The sequence below is a fragment of the Antechinus flavipes genome, chromosome 1 (assembly GCF_016432865.1).
Source record: "Antechinus flavipes isolate AdamAnt ecotype Samford, QLD, Australia chromosome 1, AdamAnt_v2, whole genome shotgun sequence".
In the NCBI taxonomy this organism is placed as follows: Eukaryota; Metazoa; Chordata; class Mammalia; order Dasyuromorphia; family Dasyuridae; genus Antechinus; species Antechinus flavipes.
The window spans coordinates 216049071-216073693 of record NC_067398.1 but is presented as its reverse complement, the minus strand read 5'-3'; the positions used below and the strand labels follow the sequence as shown (position 1 = coordinate 216073693).

General features: G+C 45.9%; 2 protein-coding genes across 2 annotated transcripts; both read right to left on the bottom strand.

The window, feature by feature from the left end:
• Positions 1 to 7043: 7043 nt before the first annotated feature.
• TGFB1I1 (transforming growth factor beta 1 induced transcript 1) lies at positions 7044 to 16286 on the bottom strand. Its single transcript, XM_051996508.1, has 11 exons — positions 15617 to 16286; positions 13543 to 13658; positions 13406 to 13458; positions 13129 to 13259; positions 12951 to 13038; positions 12632 to 12737; positions 12247 to 12444; positions 9736 to 9909; positions 9426 to 9507; positions 9051 to 9199; positions 7044 to 8922 (listed from the first exon to the last, which is right to left on the bottom strand). Exons 1-11 carry the CDS (start codon positions 15627 to 15629, stop codon positions 8656 to 8658), a joined length of 1377 nt encoding a protein of 458 aa, XP_051852468.1. The 5' UTR covers positions 15630 to 16286; the 3' UTR covers positions 7044 to 8655.
• A 383-nt stretch (positions 16287 to 16669) lies between these two features.
• Positions 16670 to 22881, bottom strand: ARMC5 (armadillo repeat containing 5). Its single transcript, XM_051996484.1, has 6 exons — positions 22310 to 22881; positions 20837 to 20944; positions 19903 to 20689; positions 18707 to 19323; positions 18450 to 18582; positions 16670 to 17868 (listed from the first exon to the last, which is right to left on the bottom strand). Exons 1-6 carry the CDS (start codon positions 22779 to 22781, stop codon positions 17079 to 17081), a joined length of 2907 nt encoding a protein of 968 aa, XP_051852444.1. The 5' UTR covers positions 22782 to 22881; the 3' UTR covers positions 16670 to 17078.
• Between the last annotated feature and the right edge of the window lie 1742 nt (positions 22882 to 24623).

The following is a 24623-nucleotide window of genomic DNA, read 5'->3' as shown; positions in this document are numbered from 1 at the left end:
CCTAACTCCGGGAAAGGTGGCTCCACCCTCCAAAGGTTTAATGGTTACCTTGGGGGGCACTGAGCCAAGAAGTCCCCACTTGGCACTCTCAGATAGCTAGTACCCCTACCCTCACCCCAGGTGAGAGGGCTCATGCATAGTAGTAAATAAAGCCAAGATATTTTGCGGTGGGATTCATGCTGATGGCAGGTTCTGCAGAGGAGACAAATAGGTAAGTATAAACTGGATCTACAAAGAAGACTGAGTCATTCAAAAAACTGGGAAGTAAGTGAAAATCCATTGATTGGAGAATAGCTAAACAAAGTGCTGCATATTAGTGTAAGAAACAAGAAATATGAGGAATTTAGAGAAATGTGAATAGACATATAAACTGCTGCAAAGCAAAGTTAGCAGAACCAAGAAAACAAAATACTAAATGACTATAATGATGTAAATGAAAAGAATAGTATATATTTAAAATGACTAATCTCAGTCCCTAAAAAAGATGAGGAAATTTGCTTCTTTTCTTTCATTGGGAAGGTGGGGAGTGAGAATGGGTGAATGTATTATATATGTTCTCTAATGGAGATGCTCAGTTGTTTTGGTCATTGTGGCTCCTTTTTGGGGGCTTTTTGGCAAAGATAATGGAATGGTTTGCCATTTCCTTCTCCAGCTCACTTTACAGATAAGGAAACTGAGGGAAACAGGAGTCAAGTGACTTGTCCAGGATCACACAGTTAGGAAATGTCTGAGGTCAGATATGAACACAGGAAATGAGTCTTCCTAGCTTGGGGTCCAGCACTTTGTGCACTATGGCACCACCTAGCTGCTTTAAGTTGGTGTATTAATTGGTTTTTTCCTCTAGTTTTGTTATAAAATAAGTTGCACTAAGGTGGGAAGGGGATAGACTTCCTAGAAATGTCTGTAATGGACTTCTCAAATATTACAATCACTCTTAAAATTCAGTATAACCAAAGTTCATCTTTCCCTCCTAATCTCTCTATTCCTGTTGGTTACACCAGCATTTTTTCAGTTATATAGACTGATAGATTCATTATTATATCTTTTCTCTTCCTCACCCCACACATATGTTATCACATCACTAATATCTCTCTTGTCTTTAGGATCTCTCACTTGTCTCTAACATTTTTCAAGTTGTCTTTTCCATTCTATTCCCATGGAAAGGACAGCCTAATCCAAGCTCTCATTACTACTAGAATTTTTCTAATAGGTTCCTATTTGGTTTTTCTTCTTTCATTCTCTTCCCCAACCTCTCCTACCAACCATTGCCACATTAAGCTTTCTAAAAGCACATCTCTAATCAGGTCTGCCTCTTTCTCAGGTAACTTCAGTGGTTTAGTGATATAAGGAACAGATCATTTGGGCTTGAAGTTAGGAAGATTTGAGTTCACATCCTACCTAGACATTAATTGTATGATCTTAGGCAAGTCCCTTAACCTCTCAGAGCCTCAATTTTCCCTTTTGTAAAATGGAAATGATAATGATGGCACTTATGTCACAAGGTTATTGTACAGATCAAATGAAATTCTGTGTGTGTATATTTTTGCAGTCTTTAAAGTGTTATATAAATGTTAGCCATTATATTTATTATCTATTTTGGAAAAAAGCCCAAGCTACACAGTTTAGCTTTCAAGGCTTTGCATAGTTTGGCTTTTCACTAATATTTCTATCTCTCTCTTCTACAAATACCCCACATTACATAAAAGTCGTTCATTTTATTATATCCTAGACCATCTTACATTAGTCAGTTGCTATACTTTGTTCAGCTTGCCTCTGTTCCTGGGTTTGTACCCTGCCCCCTTTGGCTGAGAGAGACAGCAATAAATTTAGAGTCAGACAATTAAAATGCTGGCTTTGCCATGACCTTGCCTCCTATTTTGCTGAGCAAATGAGTATTCCCTTAAGAATAACAACCAAACCCCAAATGCTTTGTAATCCAAGCTTGACTTCAGAAAGGATTGGAGAAGACAAATCTCTATCCCTTTATGCAGAAGTAGGGGACTATGGAAATGGAATATTGTATATATTGCCAGATTCAATCTGATGGTTAATTATGTTGAGTTATTTTTTTCTTTTCCTATTAAAATAATTTTTTAAAATAAGAAATGGATTACTGGGTAGGGGAAAGAGGAAGATTATACTCAGAATTGTGATGAATAAGGTAAAAAGTATTAATTAAAAGGAACATACTGAAATATTCCATGTTGGTGATGATAAAATCCTAGTAAGTACTCAGGTGATGTCAGTGGTAATATAGAGATGGATGTGGATATGATACCATAACAATGTGATCCTGGGCAAATCACTTAATGTCTCAGAAACTCAGTTTGATTAACTATCAGGGAAGAGGTCCTGAATAACTAGATAGGGTTGACAGAGAAAAACTGAAGTATTGATGGAATTACTCCTTGAGGCAAGCAGGAAAGGGCACTGATAGGGATCACTTCAATCTTAAGAGTCCTCTGGGAAGGTTGTGGGTAGCTCACCTTGCTATATCCAGTCAGAAATCAGTTATGTCAAACCTTCAAGGTTAGATTTCCCCTATAAACCTATCCATGGTTCATGTCATATTTGCCGAACACCATTTTGGATCAGTCTACTGTGGTACTCTGCCTCTGGTTGTCTTTCACCTCCTTCTCCCCTCATGTCACATGGTATCTTTCCTCTCATCCCTCCATCATGCCTTATGGTGTCTCTTTCCTTTTTATAACTAACTCTTTTAGGGTGCTAAACTCCTCTGTAGATTCTCTTAAGGGCATACTCCCACATCATGGAGTATATATCCTTTCTTTTGTTTTATTTCTATCTCCTGGTGAGTTCTATTAAAGAGCTTGTCTTTTCCATCATTAATTATTTAAAAAAAAAACTTTCTTTGCTAACTATATGCTCTCCCAACCTTATTTCATTTTTATTATTCTTGGTGTCTATTATATCTTTTCATTTTGACTGTCTCTTCTCTTCTCATAACTCTTCTCATAAATTAACCTACCTTTTGCCAAAAAGAATAGCTACTGTGAATTCTTCACATCCCAATATTTGGTGCCTACATCAATCTCATCATTTGGTGCTAAATCCCAAACACATTATTTGGTTAGAGATTGCAATCCCAAATCACATCATAAGGAAGTCTCATTTCATACACTGGCTCTGTGATACTGCATACATAGAATCTATAAAATTGGTGATGGAGGACAAGTTAAAGATAATATTAAAGTTGTGATTTTGGGGAGATTGGGTGAATCCTGGTTGTGGAGACAGAAATAATCAAGTCAAAATGAAGCACAGGATTAGGGGAAAAGATAATGAATGTGATACACACAAATAAGTTTGAGTTTGTTATTGCTAAAACTGTGTAGAGATAACAAATAGTTGGAGATATACATCTAAAGTTTGGAACCTGGGTGATTGGAAATAGGGACCAGGAGGAATAAATTTTTTGTATAGTGGGGAAACCCAGTCCAGATGTAGACATGTTTAATTTGAGGCTTTGTTAAGGCATTCAGAGGCAGGATGACTTCAGTGGGTAAAGAATGTTAGATTTGGAATCAGGACCCTGAATTTGAATCCTTAATTTCACATTTTCTGGCTATATGATTATGGGTGACTTATTTAAACTCAGTAAACTTCAAATTCAGAGGTGTAATAGCTAGAATGTTGATATTGAGGCTAGAAAAATCTGAGCTCATTAGGCACATAAAGACTATGCAATTCTGGGCAATTCACCTAATTTCTCTGTGTTCTATGCAGTTAAGTAAGATAATGAATTGTAAAGAAGATCCTGACATGCAGGTAAGGGTCTTTTCTCATAATGGGAATTTCTCATATCATTGAAATCATAGATTTACTCCTTACCCTAAAATGGATGATAGGATCATAAATTCATTATTTAAAGGAACCTTAGGGGTCATCTAGTCCAACTCCCTCAGTTTACATTCCCAGAGACCCAGGGAACTCAAGTTATTTGCTCAAGTCCACATAAAAGATAAGTAGAAGAGCAGACTTTTGAATTGAGAGCCTCCAATTCTAGATTACCATGCTCTTTCTACATTTCATTGCCTTTCCTATCATTTTGCCAATCGTGATCAATTTCTCAAATGTCATCTATTTCCTCTGTCTTGATAGTCTAAAAATTACTCCCAAGACAAAATCTCTTTTGTTTCTTTCTTCACTGATCTTTGACAAATTATTTCTATCTCTTATTCTTGGACCTCCCCATATGACCATCAATCTTTTGAATGTTAATATTTGATGGCTATATTACAATCATTAGTTCCATCCCATTAAGTCTCAGTGATATCACTGATTCTGAAATTATCTCTTTGAATTAGGTTCTCAGTTCACTTTGCTTTTTACTCATACTTTGTTACTTCTCTGTATATACATCTGGGATTGTGGGTTTTAATTTTGGCTACATTCTTAGGTTTTCTCTCCTATGAATTCTGAGTGATGTCATTTCTTACCTGGTCACATTACTCAAAGATCTCTCTGATTTTTCCACTAAGACTTTGATGAGTGCTATTACTTTTCAATCATTTTCAATTTACTTTTGTGTTTTGTCTTTCCTCATTAGATTTGTAAGCTCCTTCAGTGCAGTGACAGTCTTCTTTTATTATGTTCATATTTCCAGCTCATTTTTTCCTATTTTTTTTTGTTTCACCTGGTTATTCTTGTTAATTAGATGCTAAGCTCTATTGTTTTTGTGATATTCAAAGATTGAAAGGGTTGCTAATGACTTATTAACTTTGTGCCCTTTAAATTTAGCTCCCTGGAACAAAGCCTTTACCACTAGCTCCATGGCTTTCTCCTTTCAGTTTTTTTCAAACCTTATTTGATCATCATGATCACCTGAGGCACTTTATTGCTCAGTTGTTTTTCAGTCCTGTCTGACTATGATTCTAGTTAGAGTTTTTGTAGCAAAGATATTGGAGTGGTTTGCCATTTCCTTTTCCAGTTCTTTTTCACAGATGAGGAAACTGAAGTAAACAAGGCTAACTTGCCCAGGATTACACAGCTAATAAGTGTCTGAGGTCAGATTTGAACTCAGGAAGATTCCACCTCTGAGTAATCTGTTCACCTAACTGCCCATAATCTGAGATATTAAGTTTCCTGAAATCCTTGTTCCCTACGAGATCTATTATGTTGTGAACTATCTTCCCTAGTCAAGAAGAAGCCCATCTGACTATTATGAGATAAAGCCAATTCTCATACTATCATGTCTGTATAGAGTGATTATGAGGATGGAACTCTTTATCAACCTCCATTATCTATTCTCCCAACCTATTTGCTTGTTTTTCTTTCCTTGCTCCTACTTCCTTTTCCCCTCTTTTATTCCTGTCTACCATATATTCCAAGCCACAAGAGTTGTTTACTGTTTATTCACTAGAAAAAAGAGAATGTATGTGTGTGTGTGTGTGTGTGTGTGTGTGTGTGTATAATATATTCTATACTCAGAAATAACACAGGTTGGGGGGCAGCTAAATGGTGCAGGGGATAGAGCACCAGCCCTGAAGTCAGGAGGACTTGAGTTCAAATTTGATCTCGGACACTTAACACTTCCTGGCTGTGTGACTCTGGGCAAGTCACTTAACCCCAATTGCCTCAGCAAAAAAAAAAAAAAGAAAAAAGAAAAAAAGAAATAATACAGTAGGGAAAAGTATTTAGAAATGCATACAAAGGAAAATTACTTGATACCAGACCAGGTGAAATTTAAGCTTCCTATCTATTCTCAAATTCTTCAATCTATCTCTTCTCTCAACAAAGATGAAGATCTTTGCTGCCAGTCTCTTCCATAACTTTTTTTTTTTTTTTTTTTGGCTTCAGAGTGAGCTTCTTGGTCCATTGGGTTTAGATCTATCAATTAAGATTTGTCAGCCTCAAGATATTGATACAAAAAGTGCTTCCTTGGCCAATTCTGCACCTCCTCCCACCCCCCACCCCCACACAAAAAAATCCTAACTATTAATGAGAAGACGATTGAAGACAAAACAGATGGTGCACTAAGAATATCTTGTACCTTTCTTCTCAATATGTTAAAGGAGACATCTTAGAACAGGAGAAACTCTAAAGAAAGTTATTTTAGGAATTGGGGCTTAGAAGACCTCTGCCACTTGAAGCCAACTTCTTGTTCTGAAGAGCCCCAGGCTGAGAAATGTGGTTTGCCAGCTGGAGTTTACTTATTCATTGAGTTCCAAAGAATGTTTATTTGTTTATCTTGTTGGGTGGGATAGGGTGGGGTGGGGTGGAGGGGGATGGGTATTGAGGTGAGAATCTAAACCACATGGTGGCATTGTACTTCTTGGTGGAGGGCGGAGGGGGGGGGGGGAGGGACGAGAGGCCTGGTACTTTGTGGGAAAGACTTAATGGAATAAAAGGATTGTCTTGTTGGTATAATCCTTAAATTCAGTCTGCATCAAGGGAGAGCTTTATAGATTCCTAAAAGGCCTTCCAGTTTACACACTCTATGTAAGGCAAAAAGGTAAATTGAATATTGTCTGTATGTAAGTTAGGGTTGACATTCACATTTAGGGAAACCTGCACAGAGCTATACTTAGACTTTATTTTTGAAGATGATCATGGATCCAAGTGGAGGCAATGAGCTAGAGAGAAACCAATCATTTTGGAGAGCAGACTTTCCAAGTTAAAGTATGTATGAGCCATTCAGTTTGAGGAACTAAGCTATGGATTACATATAGGTAACAGATCCAGGATCACAGAGACCTTGGCTACTTAGGTGTACCTTTCATTGGGTTGACAGAAACTTTGGAGAACTTCCCTGGAAGGACAGAAAATCTTTGGGCTCAACAGTGTTGTTTGCTTTAGGGTTCCTGAGGCACTTAGAGATTTTCTGCTAAATTTGAGGGGACGCTACTCAAGAAAGTGGAAGGATGAAAGCAAAATGCAAATAGGTGAGGACCAGCAAATCAGAAAAAAAGGGAGGGATGGACTGGCACTGAGACTACACCAAACCATCAGTTCCACTTGGCAGGTCATCTTTCTCCTGTTTTCCCCAGCACAGAAATGACTGGCTTTGATCTCTATTGCAGTCTTGTTTTAAGTGTTTATTATTTGATATTGGTAATAAATTACATGGCCAGCAACAGTGATTTTTCTAAGCCTATAAATTTGTGATTTGAGAGAAGAGAAGTTAAATTATGGAAGAAAAGTCTTCTGGGGAGGGTCAAGCCTTTTAAAGACTGAATTTTTGCAATTTTAGCAACTAAAAAACCTGTGACATTCCCCAATACAATCTGGAGTGGGTGGTATATTTCTTCTTAAGATAGCACCTGAGAGATAAATCAACTGCCCGTATAACATAGCCATAGTTCTCTACATTTATAATAAGGGCCTGTGGGTTCTTCAGTAACCAATCCTTTTCTTCACTTCTTCCCACATAAGGATCCTAATTGGACAAGGATTAAGAGCTACAGATTACAGATATATACAGCATATATCGAGTGCTCAGAAATGTGTTGAATTAATGAATGGATAGAAAGCAAAGACCTACAGAAATGAATTTCTAGCTCTGCCATCAACTCAGTTTAGTTTTGAGTAAATCCGTTCTTTTTCCCCTGTAAAAAGGGGTCAAGATGATTTTTAATGAATCTTCCAGCTAGAAGTAATTCATGAAGATTATTTCTTGCATTCGGTGGTTCCATAGAGCCACATAGTCAAAACTTAAGCACTAGGTTTCGGAAAGAGAGCAAGCGAGAGGATTCTTTCATTTCCATTGCAGGCCAGAGCCTGTGTTTCCGGGTTCAGAATAAGGGTGTGTATTCCAGAAGTAAAAGAATCAGAACTGGCAAAGGCTGGAGGGCCAGGCACCTGACTTCCCTTGCTAATACACAAACACAGGAAGCCAGTTCGTGAAAATGTGTTTATATAGAGATATGTGAGGATAGCAGTGAGGGAAACCCAGAGTTCTCACAAAATACCCTGAGGCAGAACCTGGATCCTCAGTTTTCTTGGACCTGGTCCCATTCCCATAAGCTTTCCTTTCTCCGTAAAATCCAAGTGCTTTAAAACTTAAAAGGGTTCCCCACATTTGGGAAAATCTAGCAGAGCCCCATAACTGAGTATCCTCTGAAAGCCTATTCCTTGAGTAGGCTTGAGTCAGCCAGAACAAGGTTAAGACCCTATTCCAAGAGAGGCACGGATTCACTATACACCCCTATGCCTTTTTCCATATTTCCCAGAGGGATGGAGCTTCAGAGATAATTGGGCGGCTTCTGGGAAGAGACTTTCCTCCTGAAAGCCGCGGTTTTTTTGGAGAGAACGTCTCCCTTGAGGTCGCGATAGACATGGACCTCCGGGCACTGGACACGTGGTCCATTCTTGAATCCAAGGAAAGACCGGACCTTTCTTTGGGAACGGGTCTAGTTAAGGGGCGGGAGTCGGCGGCACTCTAATTAAAAGGCGAAATGCGCTGGGGACGCGTTCCTATTCTTGAGTCGGGCTCTCGAGGAGGGTAAGGACCTCTCTTTGGGCCGGGGTCTAGTTCCCAGGAGGCCTCGCTGGGGACGGAGGCTAATCAACCTGCAGGTTTGGGAGGGGGAGAAGGGGAGGGGCCTCCCCTCGTACCGCGCTCTTGGGAAGGGAAGAGGCCTTTCTTAGAACGGGGTTCTGCCCTTGCGGTCGGCCTTTCTCGGGGTAGGAGGCTCAGCCGAAGAGCTTGAGGAAGCAAGGCTGGCAGTAAGGCTTGTCCGCGCGCTCCTGGAAGGAGCCCTTGGTCAGCGGGCGCAGGCAGAAGGTGCAGGTGAAGTGATCCGGGTGGAAGCGGCGCCCTAGCGCGGAAACGCAGCGGCCGGTGACCGGCAGCCCGCAGGTGGCGCAGAGGGAGCCCCGACGGGCGTGAAAGTGGCTCTCGCAGAGCGGACGTCCTTCGTGCTCGAAGAAGCTGCCTCCCGAGAAGGGCGTAAAGCATTCCTGCAGGAAAAGACACGAACCAACCCACCAGAGCGGGATTAGGGACCAAGCCGGGGACGGGGGCGGGCGGGAGTGCCCAGATTCATCATTCTCCCCGGCTGCCCCAACCCTCCTCGGCCCCTCCTCACCCTGCACACGAAGCAGTCCGGGTGCCACAGTGCGCTCAGCGCCGAGATGTAGTTCTCCAGGATAGGGCCCTGGCAACCTTGGCAGCGTGGGGCGAACAGCTGCAGGAAATCCCGGCGGCAATACGGGCGGCCCTCCCGCTCGTGGAACCCTGCGGGTCCGGGTATGGCGGGGTGGAATGAGGGGGAAGATCGGAAGAGAGGAGGGGAATGGGTACCCAAAAGTTGTAATGGGGCAGTCCGGGAGGGAAAAGATAACTAAAGGGTGAAATCATGATCAAAGGGGGCAGGGGGACGGAGGGAAATGTTTGAGGAGTGGTCCTAGGGATTAGGGGGAAGGGACTCCTCCCTGCTGGGTACCCCGGGTGCCTTTCTCACCCTCCTCTCCGAAGGGCTCCCCGCAGCTGACGCAGCAGAAATGTTCCGGATGCCAGTGGGTATCCAGGGCGGTGACCATCTTCTGTAATAATAACAACAAAACCCATTCCTACACCGCTTTCAGGTGTCCAAACCACTTAATATCTGCTATCTGAAATCAGGGAGGGAGGGGCGGGAAGGGTAGGAGTCCTTGGAGTTGAAAGACTGCTGGAGTGGCGGGGAGGGGGTGGAGGACGGGGAAGGGGGGCGGGATGGAGGGAGAAGAAAGAGAACAAGGGCTAAGGGTGTGGAAGGGCGCTTCCAGGCTCACATGGCGAATGGGCTGATTGCAGAGACCACAGCGCGGGGAGAAGCGCTCGAAGTAGCATTCAGGGCAGTAAGGGGCCCCGTCCTTTTCAAAGAAGCTGCTACCTCCCAGAGCCACGGAGCACCCTCCGCATAAAAAGTGCTCTGGATGCCAGGTCCGGCCTAGAGCTGTCACCACCTGCAGGGAGGAAGTGGGTCAAATGGTCACACATGTGTCTACATGAGAGTGTAGCTGAAGCTTCTCCTTGCGTCTATATGTTCATTTACCAACTGGATGCTCAATTCTGGCTTCTGGTTTTTTGAATACCACCTGGATGGTTCCCTGCCTACCCTCCATTCCCCACGCATCTCAAACTCCAAGTGCCTCAAATTGTGTTTATTATAACAACACAGGATTATAGCTAAAATGTATCTTTAAATTGCACATGTTTAATATTAGATTACTTGCTGTCTAAAGGAGGGAGGGAGAAAAATTTGGAACACAGGATTTTGCAAGGGTGTTGAAAATTATCTTTGTATGTATTTTGAAAAAATAAAAAGCTATTCTTATTAAAAATGGATCTTTATTTTAAGCACAGTCTGCTCATTTTATACATATAAGGAAAGTTATTTAAAGGTTAATCTTTCATCCTAAACACATTCTTCCTTCCAACTTCACACTTTTTATGTACTGAAGCAGTTATTCTCCTAACAGTTTTCTAGTTTAACAGGAGAGAAACTTTGGTGTAATCTTTGACTTTTCTTTCTCATCTTTAGCTCTCATATCCAGTTCATTACCAATACTTCTCAGTACCACCTTTTCTTGAAGCAGTCCTCTCCTGTATATTATTGTCACTCTGATACAGGACCTCATCACCATCCTTCATTGTGTTGGTCATTCTGCTTTTCACAATACCCAACTCTTTCCTGTCTCCCTCCAGCTTTCATACTATTGCCAGGATCCTTTTTCCTGCACAAAGATTTGGTTATACTATTCCCTTTTCCCTCCAACTTCTCTATGATAATATCCTTTTCTTAGCATTAAAAAAAAACTCCATATACTTAGGTATAGTTTTATATGGAGGTTATGTGTCACATCTCCGTCCTAGTCTGTGTCTAAAGACAAATGTTATATCTTATCTAAATTGATTCTCCCTGTGTTCTCTGCATACAGTAATACTTCAATGGATCTGAGATCTCCCTCTCTCCAAGGATCTTTCAGATCACAATTTAATAGTCACAGAAATGTCAAGATGGAGGAGAAATGAAAGAAAGCCACTGGATTTGGCAAAAAAAAAAAAATAGTCATTTGTGGGTTTTGAGAGAAAAATTTCAGTAGAGTGGTAGGAACAGAAGTCAAAATGGAAAGGACTAAGAACTGAGTGGGGGATGAGGAAGGGAAGGCAAAGAATGCAGACTGTTTACTTTTTGGCAATGTAGGAGGGGAAAGAGGATGACAGTTTAAGGGGAAAGGGTGAAGGGAAATTTTTTTTTTAAGGAATAATATGAGAATATACAGGGTGTCCAAAAAGTTTTAGTGAAGTTTTAAGTGCAAATATATTTCTCACACACACATATGAAAAACATATATCACAAATACTATTAAAGCTTAAAACTATATTTAAAAAAACTATGTTGATAGATGTTTTTGGGATTCTGTGTATATGAAAATTGAGAAAGCCAGAGCCAGGGAAATACACACACACACACTCACATACACGTTTTATATGTATGTTCATATATATATATAACATGTCAATGAGATGAAAGCAATATAAACTATAAATCTAGATATACACATATATATTATAAAATATGTAAAGATTCAAGATAATGGGTTATTAATGGAGTTAGGATCCCAGATGGAGGGGGCAGCCTTAGTCAGAATAATAACTTATCTCTGCTCCCCCAAAAGGCAGAAAGTTAATACCTAATATTTATATATCTCTTTAAGATTTGAAAAGTACTTCACATATATTATTCTCACTTTTATCCTCACAACAACAATGTGAGGTAAATGCTGTTTTATCCTCCATTTTACAGATGAGGAAATTTAAGCTTATATAAATTAAGTCACTTACCCAGGCTCACACAGATAGGAAGTATCTGAGGTAACATTGGAATCCAATACTTCCTGATTCCCAAGTAGGCACTGGCCTAACATCCTGCTTCTAAAGACAGGGTTGAGATGAAGATGACCTGTTCTCAATGAAACAGGTGGTAAGATCATCTGCTGAATGTATGGAAAGGTTAGGGGGTATGTGCTTAGAAAAGAAGGTCTAGAATGAATATTATGGGGAATTGGAAAGTAGTAGAAGATAAATGATATTTAAAAGATTTGCTAAACAGTAGTGAGAACCTAACAAAAATATTTTAAATATCTACTATAAAAAACAGTAGCAAGGCCTCTGCTGAAGTTGTACTTGTCTATAATAAAATCAACACTTTTATCACTCTCCAAAAGGAATTCATAGCCTAGTTTGTGTATCTTAATGTCTCTATATGTCTGTCTTCCCTCCTCCCTGCTTCTACTCACCTGCCCAGCAATGGGTTTATTGCAGGAACCACAAAGGCCCTTGGCCTGGGTGGGAACTCCCTGTCGACTGAGATCTGACTGCAGCAACCCCAGCATGGTGTCCAGGCTGCCCTCAGCGGTAGACCCTGAGGTGGGTGGTGGCGAGGTATCACTCACTGAGCTCAGTTCTGGTTTGGGGGTAGGCCCGGAAGCAGGAAGCTATTAGGGTATAAAACAGAGGCACCTGCCATTGGGTCCCCATCTGCTTCACTGAGCTGAAGGAGGTAGAGTTGGAGACAGGGGAAGGGGTAAGGTGGTCTCTGACAGTTGGATGGGTTCAAACTCAGAGCTACTGGGACTAACCAATACCCTCCCTGGAGACCCCTGACTCTTTCATTCAGCTCACATGATTCTGGACACGGAAATCCGAAAGGGAAGCCATCAGCTTGTCCAATTCCAGCGTAGCTGAGGTGGCTGAAGGTTTGGGCAGTTGCGGCGTCGGGCTAGGGGGGCTGAAAGAAGAGAGTTTGGGTCAGCAGTTCTCCCTTTTCTTAGTCCTTCCAGATCCCAAACTCAAGAACCCTAGTTCTCAGTCCTCCCTCTTACCAGACCCTCAATCCCAAAGAAGGCAGGCATCTGGACCTGTGGCTTCCCCCTTCTAGCCCCAACCTGGGGATCCAGCTCTCAGGCTGTAGCCCTTCCAACCCTGTCTCCAAGAGCCTCACGTGGTAGGCCTTTTCTTTTCCTCAGATTGCTCTTCCTTTCGTTCTCCATCAGCTGCCTTGCTGGATGGGAACTGGGACATGATTTCATCTGGTTGGAAGGAGGGGTTGTTAGTCTCATTATCAATTGCCTCTTTTTGCTGTTTCTTCCCATTATTCTCAATTCTCCCTCTCCTCTTACCTGTGATATTGAATTGGGTGGCATTGAGCTCCTGCAGAAGGCGGTCCAGCTCACAAAGGCCAGCCCCAAGCACACCGCTGGAGGAGAATGGGGGTGCCGCTGGTTTGGGGGAACGAGGCTTACACACAGTGCTAGAGTAAAGAGAGAGAATTAAAGGGGGGGAGGCTCAGGAATAAAAGACTCAGACCAGAGCCCAGTGGCATCGGAGGGAGCAAGCCCCTCGCACTTGGAGAATTCATTCCCACCAGCCTCTAAAGGACATTGCCACTTCTTTTACCTGTATAAATGGTCTTTGTCTCCTGAGGCCCCAGAGGTTTCCCTGGCCACCTTCTGCAGAGAAAAGCAATACATCTGAGGCTGCAGTGGAGCTCCAAAGTCAGGGCCCTTCCCCTACAACCTTAGCTCTGCTCTTACCTGTTGTTGCGGGCTATAGGGAGGAGGAGCAGTGGTGGCTTCTTGGGGCTGGTCCCTAAGAGCCCCAGTCCGGGGTATGTGGGATGTCGTGGACTCCAGGTCAGACAAAAGAGCATCTGTGAGAGGACTTTGAATGAGTAGACTAGAGTAGACTAGTGGTACTACTAGAGTAGACTTTGAATGAGTAGAATTAAAGATTAAGGAGCTAAATTGGTTTAGATTAGAAGAGGTGAATGTTTGAAACGGATCTGAAGTCAGAGTTAGGGTCAGAAACCAAATGTTAGACAATCGCAGGGTCAAAGAGACTCCAGGGAAATGATACAAGGATAAAGCTGGGAACAACACAGTATGGCCAAGCTGTTTCATCTTTGGTCAGTCCTGGGAGCCATGCCAATTTGGGTGTTTTATTCCAGCCATGAAAGCTCTTGTATTTGTATAGCAATTATGTCAACTAATCCTCAGAACAGCTTCTATGAGGTCACAGGATTATAATCTGTAAGAGATTTATAGGCCATCCAATCTAATCCCTTTATTACTCACTACAACCCACTCATTTTATAAAATAAGAAACTGAGACCCTGAAAAAATTAGTGATGATAACTAACATTCATAGAGCATCTTAAGATTTATAAAAAAATTTCCCAGTTATTTCATTTGGCCTTAGAGGGAGGAAACTGAAGTTTGGAGAGGTGGTCAGGTAGGTAGTAACAGCTGAGATTCTGATTCAGGTTTTATTATTCAGTATAGCCTGACTCTCTCTGGCCCCATCTGGGTTTTTTGGTGTGTGTTGGTTTTTTTTTTTTTTCCCCAAAAAATTCTAGAATGTTTTGCCATTTACTTTTCTAGCTCATTTTGTAGATGAGGAAACTAAGACAAACTAGGTTAAATGACTTGTCATAGGTCACTTAGCTAGCAAATATCTAAGGTTAGATTTGAATTCAGGAAGCTAAGTTCCTGATTTTAAGCCCCATGCTCTATTTACTCACCACCTAGCTGTTCATGGGAGCTAGAAGTTTTTAGCTTCAAACCCACTCTGGCATTTACTATGTGATTTAGGGGAAGTCATTGTAATATGCCCAAGCCTCAATTTACTCATCTGGAAAATTGGACAATGGTCTCTTAGAGAGATGCTTTCCAACTCTAGATCTATTATTCACAAAGAAACAAGTGAAAATTAAAGAGGCAACTATGTATGTGATGGGTAGAGTTGGATTTAAATCTTCAACTCAACTTCACAATTGGCTTTTTCTCAAATTTTTTAATGTACATTTTTGACCTGTTTCCAATTGGCAGATCTATTCTCCAGCCCCTTCTTCCAAACCTCTTTGGAGGGGCCGCTTATCCTTCTCAGTTCTCTCATTAAGTAATCTATCACTCTCCCATACTCTTCTGAATGGCTGGTTCCCCAACTAGGACCCCTGGATTGGGTTACCTACCAAAGACCACAATACGTGGTGCAAGAGGGAATAAGGGGGAGGCAGAGTCACCTGGCAGGGGAAAGAGAGAGAGTCACCCCCTGGTGGCCTGAACTCCCCCTCTCAGCCCCCCTCCCCCCCTCCCGCCTTGCTCTCCAGCTCGAGGCTTTCTTTTGCAGACCCACACCCCAGGAGTCCTCCTTAGCACCAACCGTGCGCGCCCCCTCCCCGAACCCAGGTATCCGGTCCCTTCCGCTCACTCCCGGGTCCCGCCAGCCTTTTGGGCAGCGGACCTCTGTTCCTCGGGAGATTAGGGGAAGGACCGGAGAAAAATGAAGGGAGAGGCAGGAAGGGAGACGTGGAGCTGAGCAGGAGAGAGCGGGAGGGGAAGAGAAAGACGAAGAAAGGGAAGAGGAACGGGAGAAGCAAGGAGAGGCGGGGAGTGGCCGAGGAGAGAAGGAAGACCGAAATGAAATGGAAGAGAGTACTTAAGGCGGAGAATAGAAATAAGGAGAGAAGAGAGGGGGTGCGGTGCAGGGAAGTAGAAAACGAGCTTCAGGGAGAGGGGACGGTGGGATGGGGCCGGGAGAGGCAGATGGAGAGGTATTTGGGGTTGGAAGGGAGGGACTCGTGGTCCCCGGGCTTCTAGCCCCACTCACCCAGGTCCTCCATGGCTGGGGTGCCGGGCTGGCTGGCTGAGGGGTAGCAGTAGGGCGGGGGCTGTGTCCGGTTGGGGGGGCGGGAGAGAGAGGGAGGAGGGGGGACGTCCGGGAGAGGGAGGCCCCAGCCGTGACCATGTAAGGAAGCGGGGATCAGATGGGATGGGGGGCGGGATAGGAATTAGCGGACCGAGAGGCTGGAGAAGGGGGCCTGAGGGGAGCCCAAGGGGGTGCCAGACAAGAATAGGGATGGCGGGACACACCCGCATTACAGCCACACCCCAGCCAGACGCTCCCGAATGGTGAGAGCTTAGGCTTGGAGCAGAAAACCATCCCCCGACAGCGCTGGCTAAGGCAAGAGCAGCAGGAGAAAGCCAGTGACAGACGAGCTGAGACTGAGACAGAAATCCTAGGAAACCCTCTCAGGACTACAGAAACACCTCCAATTCAGACACACAGAGATGAAAGTGAAGACACAGATCCAGAGGGACAGAGATATTCATTCAAAAAAGCTTAAGGGAGTGAGGCAGAACCCCGAAGTATGCAAGCCTAGAATCCTGGGCCATGGATGGAGCCATACACGAAGACCCAACTCCCTCACTCTAGGAAGGACTCTAGGCAATGCTTGCTTTCCTTCCAATTGTGTAAAACCATTAAAAAACCAAAATAAAGTATTTGGTGATTGTTTGAACCATTTCCCCCCTCCCCCACTCTTTCCCCCCATTCAGCATGCCAACTCCCTTTACAAGGAGAGACAATTAGGTGCAGCAATTCTTTTGAAGCCTCTTCTACAACTGGGGTGGATCCCCTTCATAGAGATCTGCTCTGGGTGTGTGGGAGAGCTCTAAGGTTAACCACAACCTCATACCATATACACAGTAAACCTCACAAGTCAGCCCAGGTTTATGATCTCACCCATCTCTGGGTACATGACTCTAGGCTTAGACCTCCACAACTGAAATAAGGATGGAAATGGGAACTGGCCACTGGGTGGAGGTAAAGGAAAATTTGAGAAAAGATCCTTTGGAGAAAAAAAAAGAACCACACACTACATGAGGTAATCAACTCTGATGTCTTTAATTTCAGTCTGGCCTTTGCAAGGGGCTCCTTTTGGGTGCCAAGGGCTTTCTTTCCCTTTAGTCCTTGTAGGTCTGTATTGTCCATATTTCATTCTTGAGACCTCTGGCCAAGTCCCATTTTGCTTCCCTAGGCCGTTCTCATTCCTCTTCCTCTATCCTATCTCCCCCTCTAGTTTCCACACTTTCCATGGCTCCTCTTCCCTGGAAATCTGCCCTCTCCCTCTCCCTTCCCTACCCCCCTCCCATCAAGTCCCCCCAGGCAACAGTTCTTCTTTTCCAGAGAAGCCTCCTTTTCTGGTCCCTGGGGCCAGACTAAGGTCCTACAGGGCATCTCCTCTGTCCTGGTGCCAGGGCTCCTCAGAGTCCTGAGGCTGTGGCCCTAGTCACAGCCTCCCTCTCATCCCCATCACAGCTCCCAAAAGGGCCTCAGTCAGGGGCCCGCCCTCCTCGCCTGCTGCCTCTACCAGTCCAGCTAGGGCTGTTGCCCGAGCTTGTGGGCTCCGGCCAGGTCCCAGGGTCCAGTGGGCACATCTTGCAGCTAGACGGGTTCCACCAAGGCGGAATACCTCGCCTACTGCTTCAGGGGGACCACAAGGTCCTAGGTGCACACTTTCCACAGCCTCTTCCAGTTCTTCCTCTAGAATGGGCAGCAGAAACCGACCAGCTGCCTCTAGGGCAGCTTCTGCCTCGGAGCCCAAGAGGGGTTGTCCTGGAGGTGGGATGGGCTGTAGGGCAGCCCCACAGCCCCGGCAGCCATGGAGATGGTGCAGAATAGGCCAAGCGGCTCCTGGGGACAAGCCCCTCAGTGGCACAAGGCTCAAATGAGCCTCAGCAAAGCCTCCCGATAGCAAGGCTCGGAAGAAGGGGGAAGCATCGGCTGCAGAGGCCCGGATAGCAGGTAGTCGGAGGCCAGAGTCCAGCAGGAAGTGGAGGTCAGGGACTAGGGATGGGGTAGGGCTCAGAAGTTGCCCATAGAGGCAAGGGGAGGTTGGAGAAGAATCCACAGGAGGTTGGGCAGAGTCCACTGATGGGGAGATTAGGCATCGAAGGCAGGAGAGGGAATCAGCAGCAAAAAAGAGGAAAAGTGGGTGAGGGGCTGGACGAGAAAGTGCTGTCAGAAGGAGGCGGAGTCCACCTTGGTCCAGAAGTAGACGTCTCCAGAGAGCCGGTTTCCTGAAAGATAGAAGGATGGGCACAAGAGTTAGGGAAAGCATTTGAGGCAAATACAGGCTTCTTACCTCATAGAAATAGTACAAGTGTCAGAAACTGATTGCCCCTAAAATAGGCTTCTAACTTTGCCCCATTCCTGGACCTTACTATTGAGTTTAGATCAGATCCTGTCCTGCTAAAAGAGGGAATGAAGTGAGACTTGTTCTTGCTTTTCCTCCAGAACACCTGGGGGCAAAGTTGAGGACAAATCTCTTTAGGACAGAAATAGAGAACTAAGAGAAGGTAGAAATAAGGTGCTAGGGAAGATGAGAAGCAGAATCAAGGAGAAGAGAATAATAGAGAAGTTAAGGGAACTAGGAAAGAAATTTGAGGATTGACTGTAGAGTTCACAGGGAAAGAGGGCAGAGAACTTGGATTACTCAAGTGAAACAAGCAGTCAAAGGGAGAGAACAAAGTCTTTCCAAATACCTACAGGTATTTTACAAATTCCTGTTCTATATTTTCTTAACCTATTTATATAGTTTCAGGAGATTCCCTCTTGTGAAAGCTGTTCCTTGATTCTTAAGATTGTTAAAATGGTGTACCTGCAGATAAAGGGCAGAGTCAATGCACAGGCAACTCGATCTTCCGGTGTCCCAGAGAGAAGCAAGTGAGTGAGTGCTCCTACCCCAAAAGGAGACTCAGCCTGGACTGTCAGGTTCTGAAGCAGCATTTCACCTAGGAGGAGAAAAAAGGTCAGGATACCTGAATTACTGAAGGCAGCAGGGGCAATAATAAATAATAATAAATAAGGGGCAAAAAAACTACATCTTTGTGTACCTGAAAGAAATGGGTCACTCACCTAGTTCTCTGTGTTTTCGATCGCCTGCTCGAGCCCGGGGTGGCTTTGAGGCCCGCCAATCATCTGGGGCAACACCCAACACTAGCCAGGCCCGGATGAGTGCAGCACCATAGCTTCGGACAAAAGCTTCTAGGCAAGCAGGGTTGCAGGTGAGGCGGGCCAGAATTCGCAGGGCCCGAGGATTTGGGGGACCAGGGGCTCCAGTCACATAGCCCAGCAGGCCTTGTAGTGCTGGGCCAGTCACTAGTGCCCCACTGGGATCAGGGGCCTGTGAAAAGCGTGACAAGAGTAAAAGTGCTGGCCCTTCTCGTCCCCATAATTCTTCAGTCCGACCGGATGTCCTTAGTGGGGGTGGTGAAGGGTTTGGGATGTCACCTGAGTGGTTGGGAGTCTCTAGTTGTGAGGTGCTTGGGGTTTCCACGCTTAGGGCAGTGTTTGGAGGAGAGGTTGGTGGGGGATGGGACACCGGGGAGAAGGAAGGGCTGTCTTGTAGGCATCTTTGTTGAAGGGGCCTGACTGGGACAGCAGGAATCTCTGGTAGGGGGCAGTGTTCAGGGGACCAATCAGGCGAAATATCTCCAGGTGCCACAGCATAGCCTTCTGATATCAGCCATGACCTGGAAACCAAAGGAGAAAGACATTTAGTGGACCTATAAGACCTAATGGATATCACATTTGACACTTAGTTTATTTTATTTTATTTTTAAATAACTTTTTATTGATAGAACCCATGCCAGGGTAATTTTTTACAGCATTATCCCTTGCATTCACTTCTGTTCCAATTTTTCCCTTTCCTCCCTCCACCCCCTCCCCTAGATGGCAAGCAGTCCTTTACATGTTGAATAGGTTACAGTATATCCTAGATACAATATATGTGTGACACTTAGTTTAAACATTAGCTAATAATAACCAGTATTTCTATACTACATTAAAACAACAATCCTGGCAAATGAGTACCAATATTTAGCAGATGAGGAAACTGAGGCAGACAAAGGTTAAGTAGCTTGCTCAAGGTCATACAGTCAGTAAGGGTCTGAATCTATATTTGAACTCAGGACTTCCTGATTTCAAATCCAATGCTTTATCTACTGTGCACTATATTAGAGAATATAAGAACTTGGAAAGAGAGATAAGAGTTAGAAAAGATGTGATCAAGAATTATAGATCTAAAGAGAGTGTTCAAGACGTTAGTTTACCTGAGGCTCCTGAAGCTCCCAGCCTCTGTTGGTCCTGGGGTCCGCTCCTCAGGGAAGTCACAGGAGGCAGCCTCATGGCCCTCTTCCTCCTCTTCTCCAACCTCACCACTTAGCTGCCCTGCCAGCAATGGCACAAGCCCTAATGCTTGCAGTCTTCCTAGGGCCCCAGTGTCATACAGGAAGCCAACAAGTGCTGCTACTACACGTGGGTGAAAGGCCTCTGCCCTTGGGTCTCTCAGAAGGGACATGAGTAGCTCCAGACCCCCAGCATCCCTTAATCGTGCTCTATTAATAGCCTCACGGCACAAAAGGCACACTGCCCGTACCAGGGCTTGCTGGGACACTGGGCCAGCCCCACTGGATCCTCTTCTTCTCCGGAGTTCACTGAGTAATACTTCCACACCACCAGCATTGCCCAAAGCAGGACGCACCAGGCCCTGGGCACACAGATTGGCTAGAGTCAGGATGGCTGCATCACGTACTGTCTTTTTGGGATGAGTGGCCAGGCTTACTAGGGGTCCCAGTCCACCACCCAGGCTCAGTTGTTCAGCACAGGCCCTAGAGCAGCCTCGACTTAGTTCCAACAGGGCCCTAGCAAGGGCTGAAGTCAGGGCAGGATCAGAGGTTGTAGCCAGTAGCTCTGCTAGGGGCCTAACTGCCCCTTGTTGGGCCAGGGCCAGGCGATGCTGAGGTGAATCAGCCAAGTTGCGAAGGGCACGGACGACACTTTGAAGACACTGGGAGTCCTGAGAGGCAGTGAGGATCTCAACTAGTAGAGGTACAGCACCTAGAGAGAGGAATGAAGAAGAAAGAGAAGGGTGAAGAAACATGTTTGACTCTTCCAATTCTGTAATCCTGTTTTCTCTATTTGCCAAAATCTAGGCAACTCCCTCCCTCCCATTCCCAAGCCCCTTTCTCATCTTCAAGTTCTTACCAGCTCTGTGGATGTCTCCACAGCTTTCAGCCTCCATAGCCAGGTTCCCTAAAGCTCTAGCTGTCCGATTCTGTATGCTGTCAGTCCTCACACATTGTAAGATGCTCACTGGGGGTGAAAAATGGAGACAGAAGAAACACTTAATTTCTCAGTACAGATTAAGGGTATAGACTAAATTTTGTATTTTTACTTCCACAACCTTTTTATCCCAGACTTAGTATTTTGCATAAACTATGCACTTATGTTTAACTAAATTGTTTCAATTTGGGGATGAAAATTTTTTGTAATTTGAAGTCACAATTTTACCAATGACTTGCTAAGTTCCTTGGCACTACTGAATACTGACTTTCTATTTGTCAGGTAGGGATAATAAGTTCTATTCTTACAAACTCAACCCTACAGAAATACATATAGGAACAAAGAAATTACAGAAGTTCCTGGAGTTGCTCAGTAACAAACTGCGTGATACTTATTCAATATGAATCTTTTACCTCAACACTGGAACCTTGTTAAAAGGATAACTGACAACTTCCTATTGGCTTCTAATGACTAAAGCTGTCTCCTAAGATGCTTAGCTGGGAGTCAGAAGAGTGAATTTTTATCAAATCAGTTTTCTCTCTGCAGTCCAAGAAAGGTGAGCAACAGACTACTCTTAGTCTCCTTTCATAAGCTGTTATGTTTGATGCTGTGTTCCAGAATTCTGGGGGATGGAGAGTCCTCTGAATGCCTTAATGTTTTCTGCATGTTTTTATGGGTCCTGTGAGTTATTTTCATCTTCTGCATTTTTATGGTAAGGTGAAATAAAGTTACCTTACACTCATATCACTTTGAGAGCTTGCAAGGCAGCTGGGGATTTCTTTTACTTACATTTTAGAAACAAATTAAGCCTATTCTGTTTGGATTGTTTCTCAAGCAAACTCCAGATGGGTTCAGGATAAAGAACTAGAGAGCTAATGATTATTTTGTATCAATTCCCAGAAAAAGATCAAGTCAGGGTGATTTGAGAGTTACCTCCACGACCATGAGGGAGGAGTGGCGGAGATCATTAAAGAGTAACATTGATAACAATCTAAGGGCCTCACTTTAGCCTGTTATTAACAGAAGGGCAAGTGACGATTCCCCTCCTCCACCCCAAAATAAGTTCTATTTTATTCCACCCATGTGGACTGAAAATAAGACCATCGTGGAGTATGGCGGGCTGGGTATGGAAAGAATGACATCACAGTGGGAGAAGAGCCTGACATACTGAGGGGGCTGTTGCATCACACAAGATACGGTGATATCACAGAAGACCCTGTGATGTCACAATCCCTATCCTCTTCCACGAAGGCGGGGTCATTTCCACAGAGCGACGTCCCTCACAGGTCCTGTCGCTTTAAATCCGTCTTCAGAAGGGGTACTGCAAAGGGGCAAAACCGAGTCAGGGTGAAGGGCGAAGGGCGAAGGGCGAAGGACGAAGAGCTGGACACTCACCAAGTGGGAGAATACCGCCGAGTCTGCGCACTTCAGTCCGGCACGCCCCCTCCGTGCAGCAGTTGGCGAGGATGCTGAGGGCCAAATCGAGCGTTCTGCGTAAGCGCGCTGGCGCTGACGTAGAAGCGGGGGGGGCGGTACCCGAGGGAGGGGCGGGACCGGCTGCGCCCGTCGACGTGGCCGGTGGGGGGGCGGGGCCGGGGCCTGCTGGGGGCGGGGCGGGTCCCGCCGCCACTGCTGCCGTGCGCCGCAGCAGCGCGAGCAGGGGGCGGAGCCCACCGCGCGCCCGGAAACGCTCAATATCCCCCGCCGCCTTGACGTGGCGCGTGCGGAGGGCTAGGAGCGCGCGGCTCAGGGGGGCTTCGTTGGTTGTAGAGTCCTTTCCCCCACCCGGCCCCTCCACGGCCGCTGCTGTGAGCTGCGCGAGGCAGAACGAGAGCGAGTCGGTGGGGGTCGGTTTCGCCGCCGCCATCTTGGCCTGGGCCTGAGGCCCCACCCCCCTTTTTCGTGGCTCCGCAAAGAACAGGACTGGAAGATTGGGGCGTGACTGTGCACGTCTTCTGGAGGACGCCTTTTAAATGGCCCCGTCGCTGTGATGCACACTGGGAATTGTAGTTCACTGGTCTTCGGTTCCACTTCCTGCGAGACTCCCGATCACGTGGATGGTGGGCTATGACCAACGGCCGTTCGAAGCACGCGAGGGATGACGGAAGTGGTAGTTCTTTGTCAGATTCTCTGTGCTGGAGACTGGGGCGCGGTGGACGCTGGGATACGTAGTCCGTGATTATCGTGTCTAGTCTATCGTGGGATGAGCGGAGAACTCCCGCTCCCAGGGGACAACGCGCAGCTCCTTCTCCTCGAGAACCCAGGTGTCCGACCATGGAGTCTCTGGAGTGTACGGTTCTCGGTTCCCAGGACGTCTCACTCCCCAGAGCGGTCCCGGCCCTCTGGCATTCTCGGACGTCGCTGCTCCCTCTGGAGCTGACTGTCCCTCAGACACGCCCTTGTAGGCTCCAGGGTCGCAGCGCCAGCCCTTGGGGTCCCACCCCGCGGGCTCACGGCCGCAGGGGGCCCGCGAGCCTTGTCCAGGTCTGTGGGGGCCGAGAGGCCTGGCAAGCCTCTACCTTTTATCCCGACGCGGTGAGTTAAAGGGTTAAGCCCACAGAGGATCGCTAGGGTTTGGGTCCTAGAGAGGCCAGGCTGGGGGGTTTCCGGTTCCGGTGCTTGGACACCTGGAACCTTAGTGGCCCACCCTAGCTTTACTCTGTGCACAGGGCGAGTTTTAGCTCTGTGGTCCCCTGGCCCCTCCTTCCCACCGGCTTTCCCTTAAGAAAGGACGGGCCCTTCCCTTCCTTCCTCTTCTTTCTCTCCTCTCCTCTCCAGGATGGAGGGAGAGTTGGAGCCGGGGAACCTAGGTATCCAGGCACACGAAGAAGAGGGTCCAAGAAGTGACGAATCCCGGGATGAAGGAGAGAAACAAGTAGGGGTCGGAAGGCTGGAACGCCCGAGCCCCAGGAGGGGCCTAGAATGCCCTTTTGTCCCCCTGGGGCACAGAGATAGGGGAGATACTATTCTTCAGCCGGGAGTTCTGGAGGATGAAAGAGCTCCAGGGCTGGCTTCTGGAGATCTACCCCCCAGCCCTGTTTTCAAGTTCCCTTCTGAACCCCCGCCTGAAAGGCCCTTTCTTGTCTGGCCGGGCCAGCCAGCTGCCTGTGAAATGATGTTGGGGCTCCAGAGACTATGTGGAGCAGGCCAGGGCGAGGGGGAGGAGAAACTTGCTGGAATAGGTCTCAGGTCAGCCCTCCCAGGGTCCAGATCCTTTGGTTGCCTCCAGTGCGGACTGACTGTAGCTAGTCTTCCCGATCTGATTCATCACCAGAGTACCCACCCAGGAGAGAAGCCCTATAGGTGTCCTGAATGTGGGAAAGAGTTTCGAAGGGGCTCAGACCTAGTGAAGCACCACCGTGTGCACACTGGAGAAAAGCCTTACCCCTGCCCAGACTGTGGCCGTTGCTTCAGCCTTAGCTCCAACCTGATCCAGCACCGAAGATCACACACGGGCCACCGGCCCCACAAATGCCCCGACTGCGGTGAAGGATTCGGCCGAAGTTCAGACTTAGTGAAGCACCAAAGAGTCCATACAGGTGAAAAACCATACACTTGTTCTGAATGTGGCAAAAACTTCAGTGTCAGCTCCAACCTCATCCAGCACCAGCGAACTCATACAGGAGAAAAGCCATATAAGTGTGCAGACTGTGGAAAGAGCTTCAGCCTGAGTTCTAACCTGCTGCAGCATAGGAGATCACATACTGGT

Bases quoted from the DNA above. Each gene is read 5' to 3' on its own strand.
- ARMC5 (XM_051996484.1), bottom strand. From the start codon at position 22,781: ATGGCGGCGGCGAAACCGACCCCCACCGACTCGCTCTCGTTCTGCCTC. The intron at 19,324-19,902 runs GTAAACTAACGT...TTTGGTTTCCAG, and splicing joins GGGAGCTTCAGGAGCCTCAG to GTCATGGCTGATATCAGAAG. The intron at 17,869-18,449 runs GTACACCATTTT...TCTATCTTTCAG, and splicing joins ACTCTGCCCTTTATCTGCAG to GAAACCGGCTCTCTGGAGAC.
- TGFB1I1 (XM_051996508.1), bottom strand. The intron at 13,039-13,128 runs GTAAGAGGAGAG...CCTTCCAACCAG, and splicing joins CACCCAATTCAATATCACAG to ATGAAATCATGTCCCAGTTC. The intron at 8,923-9,050 runs GTGAGGAGGGGC...CTTTTCCTGCAG, and splicing joins CGGACTGCTTCGTGTGCAGG to GAATGCTTTACGCCCTTCTC.